At 46.7% G+C, this 14075-nt stretch overlaps 1 protein-coding gene across 6 annotated transcripts in view; it reads left to right on the forward strand.

Annotated features, from left to right (window-relative positions):
• The window catches only part of LOC138282998 (casein kinase II subunit alpha-like), a 193079-nt gene that overhangs the window by 152633 nt on the left and 26371 nt on the right, over nt 1-14075 (forward strand). For all 6 annotated transcript variants that reach the window (XM_069221099.1, XM_069221097.1, XM_069221095.1 and 3 more), the window contains one exon: nt 2420-2503. In XM_069221099.1, the coding sequence (XP_069077200.1) occupies nt 2420-2503 (84 nt within the window). The remainder of the gene's footprint in view (nt 1-2419; nt 2504-14075) is intronic.

A 14075-nucleotide genomic window follows, 5' to 3' on the forward strand; every position in this document is an offset into this window, starting at 1 on the left:
TGTGTGTGTTTATGCCATGAAAATAAACAAAATATGGGTAATCGGAATATACCAGGAGCTATAATCTTAGTGTACTGGTCCCCACCAGTGTAGTAATAGTTTTTTAATTAGTCTTTCTATTTAATTTTCAAGAGGTGCACACCAGAGCCAGAAATAATATACAGGACAATATTTCACAACAGCACCGGAATAATGAAGAGGAACAGCAATCTCCCCAACCCCTCCCGCCTCCCAACCACCCACAGACAAATAAACACATCCTCTTGTATGTAACACTTGGTCTCTTTCCCATTTCATAGGCAGTGTAGTAATAATGAACACAAAGTAACAGTACTGAGATGTACTCAGAACCAGACAGGGTAAACTCTTTAGTTCTTCTGCATTGGATCACTTGTGTTTCTTTATACAGCCGACACGTGTTTCGCGCACACTGTGCTTCTTCAGGGCTGTTTACAAAATACAGAGACCGTACATCAAAAATTATTTATGAAAACAGTAACCGTCATGCACCAAACATACTCTGATACGGGGAATAACTCACATTGCCAGTGCACCCGCTAGTGATTTATGATACTTTCTCAATAACCGTATATAAGTAACTTTAATGTGTCACATTTTGTAATTTGCAATCACAATAAAGAAACTTCAGTTATATCATCCTCTCCAGGGGACACACGAACTTCTAGTTACACTAGGCAACTGCAGCAGTGGCCCATGGTGGTACCTCTTATACACGTCAGTGTTATATGTCTAGATGCAGGTGAATAATGCTTCATTCTTTAAATGTACGTGGTCCACAAAAATAAACTGAACATCTTCCCTCCTTAAAATGACATTCGCCTGTAGTCCTATTTCCTGTAAAACAATTTACAAGCTACTTTAATTTCCTGTGTCAAATTCTATCCTGAGTGTTTTACATATATTGTTTATAAAATAAACTTAGGCCAGTATAAGAAAATAATCTGTTCCTTCCTCGTATATGACCTTTAAAAGTTCAGTATTCCCATTCACTCTCTTCACATCAAATGTGTTAAAATATTATACAGGGGAGTTATTTGCTCAAACACAAACTTTTTTTTTTTTTTTTTTAACTTAGCCATATGAGATTCCTGTATTTGTTAATCTGTTACCTCACCTTGGCTATACAGCTGAATTCCAGCGTATGTTACTTGCTTTATGTTTAGTTTTCTGAGCTTGTTCGTGTGCTCCCCATGACACGGGATCGTAAAAATTTAAATTGCATGTGTCCTAAGTTCTTAACGCTAAATCAAAACCTATTTTGTTATTCCCTTGCTATGTTCTATCTCTCAATGCTCTGAGTATCACTGAAATAACATTCTGTAGCTCTAGATTGTGACATCACTGGGTTTGTATTCTTTAACAACCATCCTTCACTGCTAGGGAGGGGGGTATTCACCTATCAATAGTTGGGGTTCACCACAAACTTAAACTTTAGATCAGTGTTTTCCCCTCCTTCTCTTGGCCGCATTTTGTTGGCGCTGGAGGGAGGTGGAGAGGACGTGGAACACAGCTTGTGATTCTGTGGTCTCCATTACCCATTGGTCACATACTGCTGGGGATTCTGGTGAGAAAATAGAACAGCAAGTTCAACCACGTGTTCTGTGGCGAGCAGATGATGTCCGCAGTGAACACAGGAGGTCACACAGTGAGCGTCCTTGTTAGTATCTGCACCCAGGAACGCTACAGGAGAAACTCACAGGTGCTGGAGAAAGACCAATTAAACACATCACTTTGGGTTTTTTGGGTGACGTCCACCGCCGCATCCTATTAGAATGTTCTTTGGTTGTTTCATTTCTCTAATCACCCCTTGAGATCTTTAGGAGGTTTCTTAAGATCCCCTCCACCCCTTACCCAGAAGACAGGATTTTAGATCATCTGTTTCGCTCTTTCTTCAGAGGTAGGGCTGTGCTAAAAAGAAGGATCCTTGGCCAATTTCTGGTCCAGCAGCTCAAGGACCTTTGTATGTGGTGGCTCAGAGTCTAGGCTTTCAACCTGAGACAGTTCTGGAGGGACTGGAAGCCACACATCAGGGTTCCTACAGGGGGGTCCCTTGTAAGGAAGATAAACCCCAGGTGGCGGAGGTCTAAAGACCCCCACCACTGGTACTGCTAGTGTTGATGGTGAATGCGTGCATCGCACTAGGCACTTCCATCTAGCGAAAAGAGGTTTGAGGCATAAACAGGTTGGATTTGAGAGAAGAAGGAGATTTCAAGAGTTTGCACATCATACTAGCCATTCAGGAACATATCACGTGTGCCTCACCGAGGTTTAAGGCTGACTCGCATATTACGCACTTTGGAGTGTATAGCAAGTGTTACAGGGAGGTTTGGTGTTTACCTGTGTGCACAAGGGATGTCAGTGCCATATGTACTGATCACTTTTTTCCTCCTTCCTGCAGGCACTCGATTACTGCCACAGTATGGGAATCATGCACAGAGACGTGAAACCGCACAACGTGATGATTGACCATGAGCACAAAAAGGTACTGTAACCCGCTGCCCTGCAGTGCGTGGAGCGCCCGCGGCCTGATGGCATTAGGGACGGTTGCTAAATATTGTGGTATCTCTGCACAAGAATGAACTGAAATGAGGGTGTGACCTATTGTGGGTGCGACATGCACTTGGCTCCATGCACTGTTTTTCACTGGTATTTTATCTCAGATTCATAAACATTAGTGTGCATGGAACACGTGAATATCTAAATATGAGCAAAGGTCCCATGGACATGATGTTAGTCTGATTTATTCACGTGCTTGATTGGACAAATAAGTTTAGACCAGGCTGCATTTATCTCCCCACAAGAGGCAGCTATTTCAGCAGCTGCCACAGGTGCCCTGTACTGAGGTAGCTCACTCCAGCTCAGTGTCAGACTTGGTTCACCGAAGCTCACTTCTCTGTGCTAAAATGGTTTTGTGCTGGTGGCTCTCCCGGTGCCCCTGTTCTAAGCGGTGCGGCTAGTTTACAGTAGAGTGTAGACCGTGCCCCGTTCTCAAGCCTCACACGTTGATAACAATTGGACATTCCACCTGTTGTACTCACTACCCCACCTCACTGTTCTAAAGTGTGCAGCTAGTTTACAATAAAGTGTAGGCCATACCCCGTTCACATATCTCACACTTCAGTGACAATAGGAAGGTCCCCTGTGTGTTGTACTCACTATCCCGCCTCCCTGGTCTGAAGCGGTGCAATCAGTGTACAATAGGCCATGCCCCGTTCTCAAGTCTCACACTAGTGGGTACTTACCTTCAGTTGGGGGGGGGGGGAGGACTGCCTATAAGTAATTTAGTATGGTGTTACTATAATAAAGAACCTTTATGTTCGATGGCAGGTGTAGCTGTAGATACACATGCTGTGCATAAGCGCCCCATCTAGTGTTTGGTTCGGAGTAGTACAACTTGTTTTTGTTAGAAGAAAGTGAGTCAAAGGATCGAGTGACTCCTCTTGGTAATACTGCGCATGTGCATCGAGTCCTTTCTTAGATTGTTTTTCATCGCCGTCTGGTTCGGATGTGTGTTTTCTCGCTCCGGGATCGCAGCTCCAAACAGTCTAAAACGGTATTCTTTCCATCTTACTATCGTCGTCTGTATTGTTTCCGAACGCATATTGTTTAATATTGTTTAATAATTCAACTCTCGGTTCCTTTTTCTATACTCTGAATCAAATTTCTCGACCCTTTCGGGAACAGAAAGGCCCACTTCGGGCCTACCTCTTCCATGTGGTATTGAACAATGCAGCCCTAATGATTTTGATTTTGCCCTCAATGCCATTCAAAGTTTCCACACACCATCCATCACTAGGTGCGTAAATTGTGCCTTTCACCAGACCACAACGACCCGACCTGCGAAGCATGCGTTCTTTTCGGTCGAAGAAGACACTTGAAAATCGAAGAGCTCGTCGAATGGAAATGGCATTGTGACATCCAGATGATACACCGGGCATCTTCGGTGACGAGCACGTACACGAAGCCTTGTAACAAGAGAGGTTCTTCTCCGTTCAGGATTCAGTTTCTGATGCGCAGTCAAACACTTAGTCAACCAGTGCAACCAGCACAAACTGTAGCCCCCTTTCCCATCGGACAAAACAACCACAAGAGGTCACCAGTCTGCCACTGCCTTCCAGCCATGGTCGGAGCCGAGAAACTTATTCTGATGCCTCGCATAACAGCTCGGCATTGAAAAAAAAACAAAGATAAATCTTCAGCATCGACCTCCAATACCTCCATTTCTGCACCGACAAAACAAAAACTATATGGTGCTTCAGTGCCAACCACTTCGGCACCGAAAAAGAGATAACAGTCAACTAATATTTCGACACTGAAAATTTTCCATCCTAAATAACCTTTGGAACTGAAAAAAACACAAAAGACTTTCAGTGAGTCTGGACAGTCTATAACAACCCCTACATCACAGGTGAAACCAATTTTAGAAGTTATGGACACTAGGCAGCGCCGACTTCAAATTCAGCAAGGAACAGGGTGGATTACAACATCACCTCTGCCACCTTTAAAGAGGAAATTAACTTTTTAAGAGAGTCTTCATTCCTCTGCACCTCCAAAGAAGACTACCAAAGAAATAACTTCTTTTCATACTCATACATCTCCACCTTTACCTGCTTCTCCACAACTTACTCCTCCGCCAACATCTCCACCCTCATTCAGGATTCACATCACCTAGTTCACCACCTAGCGGGTCTCAAGATATAAGGGATACATTAGACAGACAGAACCCATGTGATGAGTACGATCCGGATCCTCTTACACCAAATGATCCAGATTTGTACCCATCTAGACCTTCACCACCTAAGGATTTCACATCATACCAGCAGGTTATAGCGAGAGCAGCAGCATTTCAGAAGGTGCACATATATAATGAGCCAATAGAGGAAGATTTTTTATTTGACACACTTGGTGCCACACATAAAGAAAGTCCATTCCTTCCAGTGCTTCCTGTCATGCTCAAACACGCAGAAGACATATTTGAAGAGCCTGTTAGAGTCTATTAAAAAGTACAAGGCTGCACCCACTGATCCTTTATATATAAAAACACAAATTCCTCCAGACTCTATTGTTGCATCTACTGCACGCAAAAGGGCAAATAGCCAGTCAACAGAAGACACACCTGATAAGAAAAGTAAAAAATTAGGTGCGGCAGGGAAAAGAGAGGCAGGTCAAGGAGCCAATCACTGGCGAATTTCTAATGCCCAAGCTTTACTATCCAGATACGACAGGGCTCACTGGGATGCTATGGAGGAACTTCTAGAATATCTACCAGAAAAACATCGTAAATGAGGGGTAGAAATTGTAAACGAGAGACAAACAATTTCCAATAACTCCATCCAATGTGCACTTGATGCTGCTGATAACAGCAGCACGCAGTATTAACACAAGTGTCATCATAAGTCGCCATGCCTGGCTCAGGTGTTCAGAGTTTAAACGGGAGTTGCAGCAGGCAGTTTTAAATATGCCTTTTGATAAAGAGCATTTATTTGGTCCACAAGTGGATACCACACTTGAAAAATTAAATAAGGACAATCAAACTGCTAAAGCTATGGGAGCCTTTCAAGCCATCACACACAAGGGTACTTTTTATTGTGCAGGGTTTACCAGAGGATTTAGGTAATCATTTCTAGAACATTCCACAAATCAAACTAAAATCACCTCTCGATATACCAGAGGTTACTTTAGAGGATCATGTAGCGGAAACAATAATAAGGGAAGAGGAAAACCATCTGCATCCAGAGGCTCCTTATCCGTCACTAAACTTACAAATGACTTACAACAAACAATACTAACACACCCACTCCTGTAGGGGCAAGGTTACAACTTTTTTTACCCCAATGGTATCAAACGTTTTGTTTGTTATTCTCAAACAAAAAACATTGACCCTCTTCAACAGAACAGGACATTGTACAATATTTATTACATTTACAAAAAGCAAATTTAGCCCACGCATCTGTTGGTTTACATTTAGCCGCCATAGTTGCATATCTTTAAAGTAGACAACATATTTCTTTTTTTAGAATTCCAGTTATTGAAGCATTTATGGAAGGACTAAAAAGAATAGTTCTACCAAGGTTTCCTCCGGTTCCATCTTGGAATCTTAACATTGTGCTCTCAAGACTCATGGCTCCGCAATTTGAGCCACTTCATACCCGCCCCCTACAATTCCTTTATTGGGAAGTAGCCTTTTTAATTGCTATCACCTCCCTTAGGCATGTCAGTGAGCTTCAGGTATTAACTTTAGAAGAACCTTTCTTTCGAGGTTCATAAAGAAAAAATTGTATTAAGAACAAATCCAAAAGTAATTTCGCAATTTCATATTAATCAAACAGTAGAGTTGCCAGTTTCCTTCCCAAAACCAGAATCAGTAGCAGAAAGAGGTCTACATACTCTAGAAGTTAAAAGAGCTCTTATGTACTAAATAGATAGAACAAAACGTTTTAGGAAAACAAAACAACTTTTTGTGGCTTTCTCCTCACCACACAAAGGAGATCCTATATCTAAAACAACTATAGCAAGATGGATAATCAAATGCATCCACACTTGCTATACTAAAGCTAAGCGACAATTACCTGTACCACCTAGAGCACGTTCCACTAGGAAAAAAGGTGCATCTATGGCATTTTTCTGTAATAAACCTACAGCAGACATTTGTAAAGCAGCAACATGGTCTACACCACACACATTTACTAAACATTATTGTGTAGACGTCCTTGCGATACAACAAGCAAATGTATGACAAGCTGTACTTAAAACAGTTTTTCAAACAATTTCAACCCCTGCACACTAGCTTTATGGCGGGGCTGCTTTACAGTCTATGCACAGCATGGATATCTACAGCTACACAGGCCATCGAATGGAAAATGTTACTTACCAGTAGACATCTGTTTGTGGCATGCAATGCTGTAGATTCATATGCACCCTTCCTCCTCCCTGGGAGTGTGTACATGTTGCAATTTAGTTGTGTGTGTATATATATATGCTCGATGGCATGTGTAGCTGCAGATACACATGCTGTGCACATCCCGTCATCTGGTGTTGGGCTCGGAGTGTTACAAGTTGTTTTTCTTCGAAGAAGTCTTTTCGAGTCACGAGATCGAGGGACTCCTCCCATTTCGGCTCCATTGTGCATGGGCGTCGAATACATTGCATGGACATCTTTTCTATCCAACTATATATTTTTCACTACTTCACTCTCCCGCCTGCGGAGAAACAATCTAACAAAGGACTTGATGCCCATGCACAGTATTACCGAGAGGAGGAGTCACTCAGTCCTGTGACTCTAAACCTTTTTCGAACAGAAACGAGTTGTACTAATCCGAACCCAACACTAGATGGCGAGCTTATGCACAGCATGTGAATCTACATTTTCAAGGACACATGCAGGTTATCTACAGTAAACTAACAAGGAGACCCCAGTTCAAGGACGCATGCAGGTTATTTATTGTAAACTAACAAGGAGACCACAGCTCATGGTATCGCAGTCTTTTCACTGTTGGCAATAACACCATTTTATGAACAACGTGGAGGCCCTTAGTGTGCAGTGGCTGATCCGGCTTCGAAAAATTGGTTATGTTATGGCTGTAAATGGAGGTTGGTTTGAACTATGTATAAAATGTAGATTGCCTTTTTTTTTTATAAATATGTTTTGAGATGCAGAGTTTAGCTGAGTTTTCCTGAATTCATTACACAACTCAAACTTGTACTGTTCAGGGTGGCCCTTCACTGACTCACACAAGACCACCTTCATGTCCTTTATTGGCAGCTAAGCCGTTCCTTACACCTAATGTAGCCAGCATAGGATCCACACCAACCGAACCAGTGTCTTGGGCCAGAAGTAGGCAAGAGCGCCGGGCTCAGTCTCCAGAGAGACTAGATCTGGGAAGCTGCAATGTCGCTAATGGTGGGAAGCTAGGCTTTAATGCAGTGCCCCAGAGGGAACACAAGGTGGTCTGACCTACGACCTCATGGGTACTTGTGGAGAATGGACGTTTCCATCCTGATCCTGTAATGCACAGATAATGAATAGAGGATGCTACACACTCGATTGATAAAAAGATTCCTCCTTTCCCTGCACAGTTTGTCTGCCTAACACTGTGCTGTATGAACAATGGTAAAGGGTGCCCTCCTTGCTGTACAAAGATTAGAGGGTGCCTTCGGTCTCTGTGCTGTACAAAGAGTAGAGGGTGCCTTCAGTCTCTGTGCTGCACAAAGGGTAGAGGGTGCCTTCAGTCTCTTTGCTGCACAAAGGGTAGAGGGTGCCTTCAGTCTCTGTGCTGTACAAAGAGTAGAGGGTGCCTTCAGTCTCTGTGCTGTACAAAGAGTAGAGGGTGCCTTCAGTCTCTGTGCTGTACAAAGAGTAGAGGGTGCCCTCTGTCTCTGTGCTGTACAAAGAGTAGAGGGTGCCTTCAGTCTCTCTGCTGTACAAAGAGTAGAGGGTGCCTTCTGTCTCTGTGCTGTACAAAGAGCTGTACAAGAGTAGAGGGTGCCTTCTGTCTCTGTGCTGTACAAAGAGTAGAGGGTGCTCTCTGTCTCTGTGCTGTACAAAGATTAGAGGGTGCCTTCAGTCTCTGTGCTGTACAAAGAGTAGAGGGTGCCTTCAGTCTCTGTGCTGTACAAAGAGTAGAGGGTGCCCTCTGTCTCTGTGCTGTACAAAGAGTAGAGGGTGCCTTCAGTCTCTGTGCTGCACAAAGAGTAGAGGGTGCCTTCAGTATCTGTGCTGTACAAAGAGTAGGGGGTGCCCTCTGTCTCTGTGCTGTACAAAGAGTAGAGGGTGCCTTCGGTCTCTGTGCTGTACAAAGAATAGAGGGTGCCTTCAGTCTCTGTGCTGTACAAAGAGTAGAGGGTGCCCTCTGTCTCTGTGCTGCACAAAGAGTAGAGGGTGCCCTCTGTCTCTGTGCTGTACAAAGAGTAGAGTGTGCTCTCTGTCTCTGTGCTGTACAAAGAGTAGAGGGTGCTCTCTGTCTCTGTGCTGTACAAAGAGTAGAGGGTGCCTTCTGTCTCTGTGCTGTACAAAGAGTAGAGGGTGCCTTCTGTCTCTGTGCTGTACAAAGAGTAGAGGGTGCCCTCTGTCTCTGTGCTATACAAAGAGTAGAGGGTGCCTTCAGTCTCTGTAGAGGGTGCCCTCTGTCTCTGTGCTGTACAAAGAGTAGAGGGTGCCCTCTGTCTCTGTGCTGTACAAAGAGTAGAGGGTGCCCTCTGTCTCTGTGCTGTACAAAGAGTAGAGGGTGCCTTCAGTCTCTGTGCTGTACAAAGAATAGAGGGTGCCTTCAGTCTCTGTGCTGCACAAAGAGTAGAGGGTGCCCTCTGTCTCTGTGCTGCACAAAGAGTAGAGGGTGCCCTCTGTCTCTGTGCTGTACAAAGAGTAGCGGGTACCTCCAGTCTCTGTGCTGTACAAAGAGTAGAGGGTGCCCTCTGTCTCTGTGCTGTACAAAGAGTAGAGGGTGCCTCCAGTCTCTGTGCTGTACAGAGATTAGAGGGTGCCCTCTGTCTCTGTGCTGTACAAAGAGTAGAGGGTGTCCTCTGGCTCTGTGCTGTACAAAGAGTAGAGGGTGCCTCCAGTCTCTGTGCTGTACAAAGAGTAGAGGGTGCCCTCTGTCTCTGTGCTGTAGAAAGAGTAGGCGGTGCCTTCGGTCTCTGTGCTGTACAAAGAGTAGGGGGTGCCCTCAGTCTCTGTGCTGTACAAAAAGTAGGGGGTGCCTTCGGTCTCTGTTCTGTACAAAGAGTAGAGGGTGCCCTCTGTCTCTGTGCTGTACAAAGAGTAGAGGGTGCCTTCAGTCTCTGTGCTGTACAAAGAATAGAGGGTGCCTTCGTTCTCTCTGCTGTACAAAGAGTAGAGGGTGCCTTCAGTCTCTGTGCTGTACAAAGAATAGAGGGTGCCTTCGGTCTCTCTGCTGTACAAAGAGTAGAGGGTGCCTTCGGTCTCTCTGCTGTACAAAGAGTAGAGGGTGCCTTCGGTCTCTCTGCTGTACAAAGAGTAGAGGGTGCCTTCGGTCTCTGTGCTGTACAAAGAGTAGAGTGTGCCTTCAGTCGTCTCTGTGGGTGCCTTCTGTCTCTGTGCTGTACAAAGAGTAGAGGGTGCCCTCTGTCTCTGTGCTATACAAAGAGTAGAGGGTGCCCTCTGTCTCTGTGCTGTACAAAGAGTAGCAGGTACCTCCAGTCTCTGTGCTGTACAAAGAGTAGAGGGTGCCCTCTGTCTCTGTGCTGTACAACGAGTAGAGGGTGCCTCCAGTCTCTGTGCTGTACAGAGAGTAGAGGGTGCCTTCAGTCCTCTCTGTGGGTGCCTTCTGTCTCTGTGCTGTACAGAGAGTAGAGGGTGCCTTCAGTCATCTCTGTGGGTGCCTTCTGTCTCTGTGCTATACAAAGAGTAGAGGGTGCCCTCTGTCTCTGTGCTATACAAAGAGTAGAGGGTGCCCTCTGTCTCTGTGCTGTACAAAGAGTAGCGGGTACCTCCGGTCTCTGTGCTGTACAAAGAGTAGAGGGTGCCCTTAGTCTCTGTGCTGCACAAAGAGTAGAGGGTGCCCTCTGTCTCTGTGCTGCACAAAGAGTAGAGGGTGCCCTCTGTCTCTGTGCTGCACAAAGAGTAGAGGGTGCCCTCTGTCTCTGTGCTGCACAAAGAGTAGAGGGTGCCCTCTGTCTCTGTGCTGCACAAAGAGTAGAGGGTGCCCTCTGTCTCTGTGCTGCACAAAGAGTAGAGGGTGCCCTCTGTCTCTGTGCTGCACAAAGAGTAGACGGTGCCTTCAGTCTCTGTGCTGTACAAAGAGTAGAGTTTGCTCTCTGTCTCTGTGCTGTACAAAGAGTAGAGGGTGCCTTCTGTCTCTGTGCTATACAACGAGTAGAGGGTGCCTTCTGTCTCTGTGCTGTACAAAGAGTAGAGGGTGCCCTCTGTCTCTGTGCTATACAAAGAGTAGAGGGTGCCTTCAGTCTCTGTAGAGGGTGCCCTCTGTCTCTGTGCTGTACAAAGAGTAGAAGGTGCCTTCAGTCTCTGTGCTGTACAAAGAGTAGAGGGTGCCCTCTGTCTCTGTGCTGTTCAAAGAGTAGAGGGTGCCCTCTGTCTCTGTGCTGTACAAAGAGTAGAGGGTGCCTTCAGTCTCTGTGCTGTACAAAGAGTAGAGGGTGCCTTCAGTCTCTGTGCTGTACAAAGAATAGCGGGTGCCTTCAGTCTCTGTGCTGTACAAAGAGTAGGGGGTGCCCTCTGTCTCTGTGCTGTACAAAGAGTAGCGGGTGCCTTCAGTCGTCTCTGTGGGTGCCTTCTGTCTCTGTGCTGTACAAAGAGTAGAGGGTGACCTCTGTCCCTGTGCTTTACAAAGAGTAGAGGGTGCCTTCAGTCTCTGTAGAGGGTGCCCTCTATCTCTGTGCTGTACAAAGAGTAGAGGGTGCCTCCAGTCTCTGTGCTGTACAAAGAGTAGAGGGTGCCCTCTGTCTCTGTGCTGTACAAAGAGTAGAGGGTGCCCTCTGTCTCTGTGCTGTACAAAGAGTAGGCGGTGCCTTCGGTCTCTGTGCTGTACAAAGAGTAGGGGGTGCCCTCAGTCTCTGTGCTGTACAAAGAGTAGAGGGTGCCTTCAGTCTCTGTGCTGTACAAAGAGTAGGGGGTGCCCTCAGTCTCTGTGCTGTACAAAGAGTAGGGGGTGCCCTCTGTCTCTGTGCTGTACAAAGAGTAGAGGGTGCCTGCGGTCTCTGTGCTGTACAAAGAGTAGAGGGTGCCTTCTGTCTCTGTGCTGTACAAAGAGTAGAGGGTGCCTGCGGTCTCTGTGTTGTACAAAGAGTAGAGGGTGCCCTCTGTCTCTGTGCTGTACAAAGAGTAGAGGGTGCCTTCGGTCGTCTCTGTGGGTGCCTTCTGTCTCTGTGCTATACAAAGAGTAGAGGGTGTCCTCTGTCTCTGTGCTATACAAAGAGTAGAGGGTGCCCTCTGTCTCTGTGCTGTACATGAGTAGCGGGTACCTCCAGTCTCTGTGCTGTACAAAGAGTAGAGGGTGCCCTCTGTCTCTGTGCTGTACAAAGAGTAGGGGGTGCCCTCTGTCTCTGTGCTGTACAAAGAGTAGAGGGTGCCTTTGGTCTCTGTGCTGGACAAAGAGTAGAGGGTGCCTTCAGTCTCTGTGCTGTACAAAGAGTAGGGGGTGCCCTCTGTCTCTGTGCTGTACAAAGAGTAGAGGGTGCCTTCTGTCTCTGTGCTGTACAGAGAGTAGAGGATGCCTCCAGTCTCTGTGCTGTACAGAGAGTAGAGGGTGCCCTCTGTCTCTGTGCTGTACAAAGAGTTTGTGGGTGCCCTCTGCCTCTGCGCTGTACAAAGAGTAGAGGGTGCCTTTGGTCTCTGTGCTGTACAAAGAGTAGAGTGTGCCTTCAGTCGTCTCTGTGGGTGCCTTCTGTCTCTGTGCTGTACAAAGAGTAGATGGTGCCCTCTGTCTCTGTGCTATACAAAGAGTAGAGGGTGCCTTCAGTCTCTGTAGAGGGTGCCCTCTGGCTCTGTGCTGTACAAAGAGTAGAGGGTGCCTTCAGTCTCTGTGCTGTACAAAGAGTAGGGGGTGCCCTCTGTCTCTGTGCTATACAAAGAGTAGAGGGTGCCTTCAGTCTCTGTAGAGGGTGCCCTCTGGCTCTGTGCTGTACAAAGAGTAGAGGGTGCCTCCAGTCTCTGTAGAGGGTGCCCTCTGGCTCTGTGCTGTACAAAGAGTAGAGTGTGCCTTCAGTCGTCTCTGTGGGTGCCTTCTGTCTCTGTGCTGTACAAAGAGTAGATGGTGCCCTCTGTCTCTGTGTTGTACAAAGAGTAGAGGGTGCCTTCGGTCTCTGTGCTGTACAAAGAGTAGGGGGTGCCCTCTGTCTCTGTGCTGTACAAAGAGTAGAGGGTGCCTTCGGTCTCTGTGCTGTACAAAGAGTAGAGGGTGCCTTCGGTCTCTGTGCTGTACAAAGAGTAGAGGGTGCCTTCTGTCTCTGCGCTGTACAGAGAGTAGAGGGTGCCTCCAGTCTCTGTGCTGTACAAAGAGTAGAGGGTGCCTCCAGTCTCTGTGCTGTACAGAGAGTAGAGGGTGCCTGCAGTCTCTGTGCTGTACAGAGAGTAGAGGGTGCCCTCTGTCTCTGTGCTGTACAAAGAGTAGAGGGTGCCTTCAGTCTCTGTGCTGTACAAAGAGTAGGGGTGCCCTCTGTCTCTGTGCTGTACAGAGAGTAGAGGGTGCCTGCAGTCTCTGTGCTGTACAGAGAGTAGAGGGTGCCTTCTGTCTCTGTGCTGTACAGAGAGTAGAGGGTGCCTCCAGTCTCTGTGCTGTACAGAGATTAGAGGGTGCCCTCTGTCTCTGTGCTGTACAAAGAGTAGAGGGTGCCCTCTGTCTCTGTGCTGTACAAAGAGTAGAGGGTGCCTTCGGTCTCTGTGCTGTACAAAGAGTAGGGTGTGCCCTCTGTCTCTGCGCTGTACGAAGAGTAGAGGGTGCCTTCGGTCTCTGTGCTGTACAAAGAGTAGCGGGTACCTCCAGTCTCTGTGCTGTACAAAGAGTAGAGGGTGCCCTCTGTCTGTGTGCTGTACAAAGAGTAGCGGGTACCTCCAGTCTCTGTGCTGTACAAAGAGTAGAGGGTGCCCTTAGTCTCGGTGCTGCACAAAGAGTAGAGGGTGCCTTCGGTCTCTGTGCTGTACAAAGAGTAGAGGGTGCCTTCAGTCTCTGTGCTGTACAAAGAGTAGAGGGTGCCCTCTGTCTCTGTGCTGCACAAAGAGTAGAGGGTGCCCTCTGTCTCTGTGCTGTACAAAGAGTAGACGGTGCCTTCAGTCTCTGTGCTGTACAAAGAGTAGAGGGTGCTCTCTGTCTCTGTGCTGTACAAAGAGTAGAGGGTGCCTTCTGTCTCTGTGCTGTACAAAGAGTAGAGGGTGCCTTCTGTCTCTGTGCTGTACAAAGAGTAGAGGGTGCCTTCTGTCTCTGTGCTGTACAAAGAGTAGAGGGTGCCCTCTGTCTCTGTGCTGTACAAAGAGGAGAGGGTGCCTTCAGTCTCTGTGCTGTACAAAGAGTAGAGGGTGCCTTCAGTCTCTGTGCTGTACAGAGAGTAGGGGGTGCCCTCTGTCTCTGTGCTGTACAAAGAGT

The sequence above is a fragment of the Pleurodeles waltl genome, chromosome 2_2, assembly GCF_031143425.1.
Source record: "Pleurodeles waltl isolate 20211129_DDA chromosome 2_2, aPleWal1.hap1.20221129, whole genome shotgun sequence".
In the NCBI taxonomy this organism is placed as follows: Eukaryota; Metazoa; Chordata; class Amphibia; order Caudata; family Salamandridae; genus Pleurodeles; species Pleurodeles waltl.